Source organism: Hyperoodon ampullatus, assembly GCF_949752795.1.
Source record: "Hyperoodon ampullatus genome assembly, chromosome: 13".
Classification (NCBI taxonomy): domain Eukaryota; kingdom Metazoa; phylum Chordata; class Mammalia; order Artiodactyla; family Ziphiidae; genus Hyperoodon; species Hyperoodon ampullatus.
In genome coordinates this window covers 82454204-82466967 of record NC_136926.1, presented here as the reverse complement: position 1 = coordinate 82466967, position 12764 = coordinate 82454204, and the positions used below count along the sequence as shown (strand labels likewise).

At 37.5% G+C, this 12764-nt stretch overlaps 1 protein-coding gene across 3 annotated transcripts in view; it reads left to right on the top strand.

Moving 5' to 3' along the window:
* The window catches only part of RTTN (rotatin), a gene marked incomplete at its 5' end in the record, with an annotated part of 141732 nt that overhangs the window by 20727 nt on the left and 108241 nt on the right, over positions 1–12764 (top strand). For all 3 annotated transcript variants that reach the window (XM_079717941.1, XM_079717940.1, XM_079717939.1), the window contains one exon: positions 7947–8117. In XM_079717941.1, the coding sequence (XP_079574067.1) occupies positions 7947–8117 (171 nt within the window). The remainder of the gene's footprint in view (positions 1–7946; positions 8118–12764) is intronic.

Genomic DNA, 12764 nt, shown 5'->3' with positions numbered 1-12764 from the left:
CTGGGGGTGCAAGATGAATAAGCAGCAATTCTTTTCACTCTTGTGGGAGATAGATTAAAAATTGACTGTATTCCCCATGCTGTGCATTTCATCCCCATGACTCATTTATTTTGAAATTTGCAGTTTGTACCTCTTAATCTCTCTCCCCTATTTCACTCATTCCCCCCCTCCCTTCCCCTCTGGCAGCTACCTGATAAGTGATAAGTGAAATATGATAAGTGAAATCATACGTTTTTTGTCTTTCTCTATCTGCCTTATTTCACTTAGCATAATACTTTCTGGGTCCATCTGTGTTGTCACAAAGATTTCATTCTTTTTTATGGCTGATTAATATTCCATTGTATGTATATGTGTGTGTATGTTTGTTTACACATATGCGACATCTTCTTTATCCATTCATCTGTCGATGGTCACTTAGGTTGTTTCCATATCTTGGCTGAAGTAACTAGAGCTGCTTTAAACATTGGGGGGCACGTCTCTTTGAATTGGTGTTTTCATTTTCTTTGGATATAAACCCAGGAGTGGAATTGTTGGATTATACATAATTCTCTTTTTAGTTTTTTGAGGAATCTCCATGCTTTTTTCTATGGCGGCTGCATCGATTTACATTCCCACCAACAGCATACAGGGGATCCCTTTTCTCCATATCCTTGTCAACATTGGTATTAGTGGTCTTTTTGTTGATAGCCATTCTAATAGGTGTGAGGTGATATCTCACTGTTGTTCTGATTTGCATTTCTCTGACTAGTAATGTTGAGTATCTTCTCATGTGCCAAGGGTGCTTTGAAAACACTCCCAGCCGAGAATCTCAGGGAGGGCTTTTTGTAAATCGTGACTGAGCTGAGTTTAAATTCCAAATACGATTTGGCTAAGAAAGTAAAGGTAGGGCTTTTTGTCTGGCAGAGGGGAAGAGAATGATGGGGAGGAATTAATAGTGCTGATTGGTGGTCAAGGGTAGGGCTATTGGGAGGAGTGCAAGCAACCAAAGCATGCAATGTGAGGTGGATGTGGTGGGAGAGAGGCTGGAGGGTTCAGGTGGGGTCTGCTCACAGAAGGCTTTTGACATGCTGCTGAGTAGTTTGGCTGTCATTCTGAAGGCAGGATGAGCTTGCTCTTAAACATAGAAGTGCCTGGTGAGACTTGCATGCAGAACAGTAATTGGCTGCCTTGTAGAAGGGGAGTGGGGAGTGTGAGGCTGGGAGCATATGGGGGAGAGTCACTTATTTCAGATGCTTTATAGAATCCAAAACCTGTTTTATATTGTGCAGATAGTGGAGAAATTGTGTTTGCACTATAAATTCTGTTTTATTGGGAATATTTAGAATATTTTGCTCATCTGATATTTTAAGTCTAATTTTGTAAAAGCTTTGACTATCCTCTGAAAACTGGCTCTTTCTTTTTTTTCTCCATCAACTACTTTACAGCTGTTTAAATATCTTTAGCCCAGCAAATTAAAACTGTGGACCAGATAGTATTGTTTTAAAATTCTTTCTTTTCTTAAAACATTAAAAACAAAACACTTTTTTTTTTCCTTTGGCTTGGAAGAAGTGTTGGAAATAGTAAAAGCTGCAAGACTGATTCTTATAGTATAGTACTTCCTTTTCATACTATTTTGAGAAGTACGTCAATTCATCGTTAGAATTAGCAAGGTTATTTGAAACAATTTCACAAGTAAATAGAGTTTTACAAAAAGCCTTGCAATACTGAGGTCTTAAATGTGTTCATTGATTTAAATTGTAAATTGTCAAAGTTAGTCTTGAATAACAGAGATATGTTGTCTGTAGATGTAAAAAAGTATTTTAATGGAGAAACACTGGGTGGAAGAATTGCCTGTCCATGTAATAAGACTGTCACTGTGTTTCTAATTTGTTTTCTCTAGACCAGTGGTTATTAATATAAGTGCTATTAAAATTTTCTATTTTAATTTTATAAGGGTGGCCCTACGTTTGGTTGAAATTTTTAACTTTTAGTTTTATTTCCGTGGGCTCAAAGAACATAGTCCTAAATATACATTGACCATTTTTGTGATTAAGTAAATGGCTAGTTTTAGTCAGTGTTTCTTGGAAACTCGAGGAGTTGTAGTCTTTAAAATGTTCAAAGTTTATATCTATTTAATTTATTAATTAAGGTAAAAAAGACTGAGTTAAAACCTTTAAATCCAACTTCAGGTTTTGCTTGATATTTATGTTATTCAGACCACAATGACTCATTCATGTTGGGTCTTTACTCTCTATTATGCATTTCATCAATAGAAAATTGTCTAATTTATCTAATTTTTTTGTTCTGAATTATTCATTTTTTATATTTCATACATTTTTGTTCATATTTCACTACACTACTTTTTTTTGAATTTTTGAATTTTATTTTATGTATACAGCAGGTCCTTATTAGTCATCCATTTTATACACATCAGTGTATACAGGTCAATCCCAATCCCAGTTCATCCCACCACGACCCCCACCCCGCCACTTACCCCCTTGGTGTCCATACGTTTGTTCTCTACATCTGTGTCTCTATTTCTGCCCTGCAAACTGGTTCATCTGTACCATTTTTCTAGGTTCCACATATACGTGCTAACATATGATGTTTGTTTTTCTCTTTCTGACTTACTTCACTCTGTATGACAGTCTCTAAATCCATCCACATCTCTACAAATGACCCAACTTCGTTCCTTTTTATGGCTGAGTAATATTCCATTGTATATATGTACCACATCTTCTTTAGCCATTCGTCTGTCGATGGGCATTTAGGTTGCTTCCATGACCTGGCTATTGTAAACAGTACTGCAGTGAACATTGGGGTGCATGTGTCTTTTTGAATTATGGTTTTCTCTGGGTATATGCCCAGTAGTGGGATTGCTGGGCCATATGGTCATTCTATTTTTAGTTTTTTAAGGGACCTCCATACTGTTCTCCATAGTGGCTGTATCAATTTACATTCCCACCAACAGTGCAAGAGGGTTCCCTTTTCTCCACACCCTCTCCAGCATTTATTGTTTGTAGATTTTTCAATGATGGCCATTCTGACTGGTGTGAGGTGATACCTCATTGTAGTTTTGATTTGCATTTCCCTAATGACTAGTGACGTTGAGCATCCTTTCATGTGTTTGTTGGCAATCTGTATATTTTCTCTGGAGAAATGTCTGTTTAGGTCTTCTGCCCATTTTTGGATTGGGTTGTTTGTTTTTTTAATATTGAGCTACTTGAGCCGTTTATATGTTTTGGAGATTAATCCTTTGTCTGTTGATTCTTTTGTCTGTTTGATTTGTTGGCAAATATTTTCTGTTTGTCTGTTGATTCGTTTGCAAATATTTTCTCCCATTCTGAGGGTTGTCTTTTCGTCTTGTTCGTAGTTTCCTTTACTTTGCAAAAGCTTTTAAGTTTCATTAGGTCCCATTTGTTTATTTTTGTTTTTATTTCCATTACTCTAGGAGGTGGATCAAAAAAGATCTTTCTGTGATTTATGTCAAAGAGTGTTCTTCCTATGTTTTCCTCTAAGGCTTTTCTAGTGTCTGGCCTTACATTTAGGTCTTTAATCCATTTTGAGTTTATTTTTGTATATCGTGTTAGGGAGTGTTCTAACTTCATTCTTTTACATGTAGCTGTCCAGTTTTCCCAGCACCCCTTACTGAAGAGACTGTCTTTTCTCCATGTTATATCCTTGCCTCCTTTGTCATAGATTAGTTGATCATAGGTGCGTGGGTTTATCTCTGGGCTTTCTATCCTGTTCCATTGATCTATTTTTCTGTTTTTGTGCCAGTACCCTATTTTCTTGATTACTGTAGCTTTGTAGTATAGTCTGAAGTCAGAGAGTCTGATTCCTCCAGCTGTGTTTTTCTTTTTTTTTTTCTTTTTTTTTTTTTTTTGCAGTACAAGGGCCTCTCACTGTTGTGGCCTCTCCCGTTGCGGAGCACAGGCTCCGGACGCGCAGGCTCAGCGGCCACGGCTCACGGGCCCAGCCGCTCCGCGGCATGTGGGATCCTCCTGGACCGGGCCACGAACCCGTATCCCCTGCACCGGCAGGCGGACTCTCAACCACTGCGCCACCAGGGAAGCCCCTTTTCTTTCTCAAGATTGCTTTGGCTATTCGGGATCTTTTGTGTTTCCATACGAATTGTGAAATTTTTTGTTCTAGTTCTGTGAAAAATGCCATTGGTAGTTTGATAGGGATTGCACTGAATCTGTAGATTGCTTTTGGTAGTATAGTCATTTTCACAGTGTTGATTCTTCCAATCCAAGAACATGGTATATCTCTCCATCTGTTTGTGTCATCTTTGATTTCTTTCATCAGTGTCTTATAGTTCTCTGAGTACAGGTCTTTTACCTCCTTAGATAGGTTTATTCCTAGGTGTTTTATTCTTTTTGTTGCAGTGGTGAATGGGATTATTTCCTTAATTTCGCTTTCAGATTTTTCATCATTCGTGTATAGGAATGCAAGAGATTTCTGAGCGTTAATTTTGTATCTATCCTGCAACTTTACCAAATTCGTTGATTAGCTCTAGTAGTTTTCTGGTAGCATCTTTAGGATTCTCTATGTGTAGTATCATGTCATCTACAGACAGTGACAGTTTTACTTCTTCTTTTCCAATTTGTATTCCTTTTATTTCTTTTTCTTCTCTGATTGCTGTGGCTAGGACTTCCAAAACTATGTTGAATAATAGTGGTGAGAGTGGACATCCTTGTCTTATTCCTGATCTTCGAGGAAATGCTTTCAGTTTTTCACCATTGAGGATGATGTTTGCTGTGGGTTTGTCGTATATGTTCTTTATTATGTTGAGGTAGGTTCCCTCCATGCCCCCTTTCTGGAGAGTTTTTATCATAAATGTGTGTTGATTTTGTCAAAAGCTTTTTCTACATCTATTGAGATGATCATATGGTTTTTATTCTTCAGTTTGTTAATATGGTGTATCACATTGATTGATTTTCATATATTGAAGAATCCTTGCATCCCTGGGATAAATCCCACTTGATCATGGTGTATGATCCTTTAATGTGTTGTTGGATTCTGTTTGCTAGTATTTTGTTGAGGATTTTTGCATCTATATTCATCAGTACTATTGGTCTGTAATTTTCTTTTTTTGTAGTATCTTTGTCTGGTTTTGGTGTCAGGGTGATGGTGGCCTCATAGAACGTGTTTGGGAGTGTTCCTTCCTCTGCAATATTTTGGAAGAGTTTTAGAAGGATGGGTGTTAGATCTTCTCTAAATGTTTGATAGAATTCAACTGTGAAGCCATCTGGTCCTGGTCATTTTGTTTGTTGGAAGATTTTTAATCACAGTTTCAATTTCATTACTTGTGATTGGTCTGCTCATATTTTCTATTTCTTCTGCTTCAGTCTTGGAAGGTTATACCTTTCTAAGAATTTGTCCATTTCTTCCAGGTTGTCCTTTTTTTTTTGGCATAGTGTTGCTTGTAGTAGTCTCTTAGGATGCTTTGTATTTCTTCTGTGTCTGTTGTAACATCTCCTTTTTCATTTCTAATATTATTATTTTTGTTTGTTTTGCGGTACGCGGTCCTCTCACTGCTGTGGCCCCTCCTGCCGCGGAGCACAGGCTCCAGACGTGCAGGCTCGGCGGCCATTGCTCACGGGCCCAGCCGCTCCGTGGCCTGTGGGATCTTCCCGGACCAGGGCACGAACCTGTGTCCCCTGCATCGGCAGGCGGACTCTCAACCACTGCACCACCAGGGAAGCCCTCTAATATTATTGATTTGAGTCCTCTTCCTCTTTTTCTTGAGTCTGGCTAAAGGTTTATCAGTTTTGTTTATCTTCTCAAAGAACCAGCTTTTAGTTTTATTGATCTTTGCTATTGTTTTCTTTGTTTCTATTTCATTTATTTCTGCTCTGATCTTTATGATTTCTTTCCTTCTACTAACTTTGGGTTTTGTTTCTACTTCTTTCTCTAGTTCCTTTAGGTGTTAAGTTTAGATTGTTTATTTGAGATTTTTCTCACTACACTAATTTTTAACCTTTTATGTACAAAGATAATGCCTTTTTTGTATGTGTAGATTATTTTTGATTTTTACTTCAGTATGAAATCATATTTCACTTACAGGGAAATTTAATCTTTTTTAGTACAGTTATTGTACTTGGTCTTCATGCAGAAGTTTTGCTATCTCTTTTGTTTCCTTTTTCTTTTTTACTCTATAGATTATTTTATCTTCCTTTTACTTCTGTGGTGATTTGGAAAGTATCATAGTTTTAATTTTATTTGTGTTTATCTTTAAATTTTTCAAATGATCCATGTAAGTAACAAAAAAATGTTTACTCCTTTATATAATTTTTAAAATTTTGTAAAATATACATAAAATTTACCATTTAACTCTTTTTGAGTGTATAATTCAGTGGCATTAGGCACATTCACATTGTTGTACAGTTGTCACCATTATCTGTTTCCAAAACTTTTTCATCATCTCAGAGTGAAACTCTGCACCCAGTAAACAATAACTCCCCACTCTGCCCTCCCCCAAGTCCCTGATAACCACTATTCTACCTTCTTTCTTTATGAATTTGTATATTTTAGGTACCTCATATAAGAGGAGTCATACAGTACTTGTCTTTTTGTATCTGGCTTATTTTACTTAACAATGTTTTCAAGAGTCATCTTGTTGTAGCATGTGTCAAAATATCATTCCCTTTTAAGGCTGAATATTTCATTGTATGTATACCATCTACTGCATATTGTTTATCCATTCATATGTTGATAGACACTTTTCTACCTTTTGGCTGTTGTGAATAATGTTGCTGTGAACACTGATGAACAAATAAGTGTTTGAAATCCCTGCTTTCGATTCTTTTGGCCATATACTCAGAAGTGACATTGCTGGATCATATGGTGATTCTATGTTTAATGTTTTGAGGAACTGCCATACTATTTCCACAGTGACTGAACCTTTTACATTTCCACCAGCAATGTACAGGTGCTCTAGTTTCTCCACATCCTTGTCAACATTTGTTATTTCCTATTATTTTTGATAATGTCCATCCTAATGGATGTGAAGTGTATCTGTTGTGGCTTTGATACTTTATGTAACTTTTGTAGGCCCCATATCTTTTAGTTTTATTTCCTGTTTATTTATCCTTGAATTAAAAAATTTCTGACATACATTATATTTTTGTCTTTAGCTTACAGGTAATTTCTCATGTTAATTTTCATATATTTTCCGTGGAAAGTTGAGAGTGAGAACTCCAGTGCTTTTTTTGTTCTACCCCTTTTCTGATCCTGTCCGTTCAGCAGCTAGTTTATAGGGTCATGTCAACATATCTAGGATATATTTTGGTCTATGTTGTTATGACTTGCCAGTTAGTCTGCTGTATTTTAGTTTTCATGTTTTATGCATACCTTTCAATTTAAAAGATATAACTTCTGTTTAAGTAGTAACGTATCTAGAAATTTATGATGGTGGAACATTTGCTCTGAAACAACCTTATTACCTGAAGAGAGAGATTATACAATTTAATATTTCATTGTTTTTTAATTATTTGACTTTCCCTGTTTCATTTCTTTAGTAACTTTGGGATTACTTTGAGGGCGGGATCATGTCTCTTGAACTAATGCATTTTCCCCCATATACCTGCCACTGTGTTAAGCATACACTAAACCCAATAAATACTGGATGAGAGATTTATGTGCAGTGTTCAAAGTTGGAACAATTGAGCACTAGAAACTAGGAGGAACTAATGGTTCATTAATTTTTTTATTTTGTTTATTTTTATTAGTTAGAATTCATCATATTAAATACTTAAAAACTGTTAGCTTTTTAAAAAATTTAGGTATACTTATCATTCTTTCCTACCATTAAAAGTATCTCAGCATGTATTGGTTATTCTTATAGAGAGGAATACATTTATATTATTTAATGATAACATTTTATATTGTTCTCCATGACATTTCTATATTTGCCCCTAAAATTGATTGTTTTCTTCTGTTTTGTGTTTAAATGTTTGCAGAAAAAGAAACTGCTCATGGTGTTGGGGTCCCTTGGAGACAGCATGTGCTACCATAAAAGCAACATCAGTCTGGAACAACCAGAGGCGGTGCTGGTGCACCACAGGATGGCCTTTGTCAGCATTTCGCTGTTTGCAGTCCGACTGCTGCAGACGCTTCTCCCTGTTGAAAAGGTAAGGCAGGTAGCGTGGCTTCTTTGTAGTTTACTGGGTGTTACAATCACTGTCCTGTTGTAAATTCCTTCTGATGATTTCATGGTGTACAAAGATTTTATTGGAAATGTAGAAATTGAGAAATGGCTAACATTTTTAATTAGTTTTGACAAATCAATTGATAGAAAAAAATACAAATTTTTTAAGATAACTTTTAAAAACTGTCGTGTTTAGAAAGGTGCACAGTTCAGTGCATTTTTACCAAGTGAATATATCTGTGTTTAGAAAGTGACCACCCCCCAAAACATGAAGTAGAGCATGACCAGCCTTTCAAGGCCGCTTCCCGTCGCTTAACCTCTCCTGTCCCCACCCCTGCAAGCTAAACTCCTTTCTGACTTCTGTCACCATAGAGGGTTTTTTTTGTTTTTGAGCTTTATATAAATAGACGTATAAAGTATGTAATTGCTCAAGAATTTTTTTTTTTTGAGATTCATTTTTGTTGTTGCTTGTAGCAGTTGTTTGTTAACTTTTATTGCAAAATACTATTCCATTATGTGACTGTATGTTAAAGGTGATTTTAATAGGTGTAAATATTTCTTTTAAATCATCTTATTGACTGTACTTTAAAGTGGAGGTTATATCTCTGAATTTGAACGTCGGTGGTAAAAATGTCTCAGATGACTCATATGCAAGTGTTGTGTAGTATACTTATTGCAAAAAGAGAGGTGTGGCATCGTGCTTAACTGAAGGTATGGGAAAAATTACTGCAGCTAAAGAACCATTTCCTGTGCCTTTTGTTGTCCTTTGTTATAGCCACGTGCCCTTTTGCTCCGTAGAATTCTGCAGAGCATGTAGTCTAAACTCCATTTAATAACACATATGCAATATATGCAATATAGTATCAGGTCATCTGGAAAAACAAGAATAGAACATTAAATTTTAAATATAGTATTTTCCTTTAGGGAAAATAACATTTCTGTTAATTTTTTTTTTTTTTTTTTTTTTGTGGTATGTGCGCCTTTCACCGCTGTGTCCTCTCCTGCCGCGGAGCACAGGCTCCGGACGCGCAGGCCCAGCGGCCATGGCTCACGGGCCCAGCCACTCCGTGGCATGTGGGATCCTCCTGGACCAGGGCACGAACCCGTGTCCCCTGCATCGGTAGGCGGACTCTCAACCACTGCGCCACCAGGGAAGCCCCCATTTCTGTTAATTTTAATTTTTAACATTTTTATTAATTGTTATGTTTCTGAATAACACTCTGTGTTAAAGAGTGATAATTTTCCAAGGCATAAACATTATAAATTGAAGAATTTCAGTCATATAAAACTGGAATTGCATTTAAAATATAGGTGTCTCAACTTTACATGATAATGTTATATAACTGAAAAATTAGTAGTGCTACAATAACTTGTTATTCAGTATTACAAATGATCAATCTATGTATAGGTTGAGGTATTTTTGGAAAAGTTACTTGTCAGTTGTACCAGAGAGCTTATTTATTGCTTTTTTGATTATAGAGTTTTTTTCATCTATGTGCTTATTTGGGCAGGAATCAAAATAGAAGTCAATAATTTATTTTATTTGACTTACTTTAGTGTTAGAATAATGTAAAACCAGCCCTCCGTGTCTTTTTTTAAGGTAGCTATTTTTTGTTTTTGTTTTTGAAGGTAAATCAGTATCTAATTTTGGGGAGCTCTTTTAAATATGTAGCTTGGAACTTCATTAGAACAGTAAGTGGGGTCATTGAAGAGATTGTAATTAAGGTATCAGCTTATAGACGGTTATAATTGCTTTGATTGATTAACTAAGAACTTTAAAGTGAGATCTAAACAAACATGCTCTTCCATTGCTGTTAAATTTCTCCTTTAGTTTATATAAATTCAAGGTTATGCTGCCCTCTGCCTGTTGCTAGCCCACCAAAAATTGAAGTGGAATTTGGACTCTGAAACTTTCTACCTTAAAAGTGGCTTTTAAATATTTGAGTTGCCACTTACCAAATATGTAATTTTGAAGTTGGGAAATGATATAGTATGAATCTGTGTAGAGATTTCCTGAATTTGAATGTTTTGACAAAATGCCCTTGAAGACCTTTTCTGAAATTGATAATTGCTGATTTTAAATGAATTTGGAGAATACCCATGTATAGGTTAAAATTATGCATTGGCAAATGTCATTACCAATGTTATAAATTAAAATTAAAAGTGTTCTGGTTGGGTAAATCAAATTGGTAAGACAAATGAAGTTAACTTCATATGGGGGAACCATCTGGGAAATAAGAGCTAAAAATACTGGCCCTGTGCCAGAAACAAGATCCCAGAGCATCCTAGGAACCCCTGTGACCCTTTCTCAGCCAAGCAGACTGAAGGCAAGGAAGAATTTATACCACAAGATTTTGACATTTTTAGTGAGGTATATAAAATCTAATAATTGGTGTAGCTGATTGATTCAGAACAGCGTTTCTCAAAGTGTAATGTGCACCCAGAGATCTTGTTAATCCGATCTTGCATGTTCTGGTCTGTAAGGTCTGGATAGGGCCTGAGAATCCGTACTTCTGACAAGCCATGCCAGGATAACGCCCTGGCTGCTCTGAGTGGCAAAAGGTTTAGAGAAAACAGTATTATACCCCTCCTCCTCCAGCACGCACAAGATGACGATGTTGACTCTTTTCTATCTAATACTGGTAATGGCTTTCCACTGAAATGTTGTCACTTTTAGTTCCAACTGATACGTGACTAATGCTTATATATGTAGGACCACTGTCTTCAGTCTGGGGTGTAAACTGTGATGGGTCCATTGGCCCTGCAAGGATTAAACGTATGACATTACCTTGGTGCTTTGAGTTACTGAGAGGAGTTTCAGATGTAGGTATGCAGAATGAAAATGTCAGAATTCCTTAATGATGGGGTGAAAAGAGGAAAGAGAGGAAATTAGTACTTATTGAATGTGATATGCCGGACACTCTGCCCAGTGCTTATTTAATCCTCACATCAGCTATTATTTTTCTGCCTAGAGTCAGAGAAAGCTCTTTTAAACTAAAACACAGTGCCTTTGGAGTTAGACCCACTAGGATTTACTATCTTAGCTCAGAGCCCAACTCGCTGAGTCTCCTTTGCTAATTCCTCTCTATCTTCCTAACCTCTTAAAGGGGTGGAACCCCAGGACTGGCCATGGCCCTCATGAGATATCATCCCATTTTGGTCTTTAAGTGCCATCTATTTGCGGACACCTCCCAAACTTATATTTTCAGACAACACGTGTCACCTGAACCACAAACTCATATGTATATATCCATATCCTTTTTGACATCTTCACTTGACAGTTGATATCTCCAACTGAACATGCCCCAAGCCTTACTTCCCTGCACAAATGTGTTCTTCCTCTAGTCTTCCCTAGCTCAGTAAATGGCACCTTCATTCTAGTTGATTGTTGATCAGGAAAAAACCTTAGAGTCATCCTTGATTCCTGTCTTTCACACACACTTAGATCCAATCCCTGAGCAACATGTGTTATTTCTCCTTTGAACGTCTATCCAGAACCTGAACACTTCTCACCACTCCCACTGCTGCTACCTGAGTTTAAGCCACCATCCTGTCTTGCCTGGATTATTGCAGTAACCTTCTCTTTGGTCTCTCAGCTTCCACCCTTGCTCTTTTCCATCTGTTCTCTCCAGACTCATCCTGAGGCTTGCTTGAAACCTTCCAATGCTCCTTCTGAGGACAAGTCCTTAAAGTGACCCAAGGCCTTACCTGATCTGGCACCACTGCCCCCTGACTCCATCCCTCAGCACTAGCTCCAGTGGCCTCCTTGCTGTCAAATATACTCTGTGTCCGAGCCTCTGTACTTGCTGTTCCCTCTTCTGTGAGTGCTTTTCCCTCAGATATACACTCCTCCATTTCTCTGCTTAGATGTTACCTTACCAGAGAGGCCTTCCTCTGCTTCCACCTCCTGTAACTTCCCTATTCTTCTCCATCTTTCCTATCCCCTGTTTTTAAAATTTGCTTAGCACTCCTAGCCACATTGGACAAGTATGGTTTACTCTATGCTTTCTCCACTGGAGTGTTAACTTCGTGAGGGCAGAGGTTCTGTTTTATTTCCTGCTGTGTCCCTAGGATCTGGAATGGTGCCTGGCATACGGTAGGGGCCCAGTGAGTATTTGCTGAGTGAGCAAATAATTGGTGACTAGGTAATTTGGTTTCTTGCTCTCTCTCTCTCTCTCTTTTTTCCCCACTAGGAGAGTTCTTTACAGAATAAGAGAAATTTCTCTCAACTTTATAATAGCTGCTGTCTTAATAGTTGGTTTTTTTTTTCATGCTTAGTAACCTAAAATTTTGATTCCTTTAGCTTTTGATATTCACTTGGCAACTGTATTTCATTTAAAAGCATTATTTAGGGCTTCCCTGGTGGCACAGTGGTTAAGAATCCGCCTGCCAATGAAGGGGACACAGGTTGAAGCCCTGGTCTGGGAGGATCCCACATGCCACGGAGCAGCTAAGTCCGTGTGCCACAACTACTGAGCCCACGTGCCATGAGCCCGTGCTCCGCAACAAGAGAAACCACCACAATGAGAAGCCTGTGCACCGCAACAAACAGTAGCCCCTGCTCGATGCAACTAAAGAAAGCCCACGTGCAGCAAAGAAAACCTAATGCAGCCAAAAATAAATAAATAAA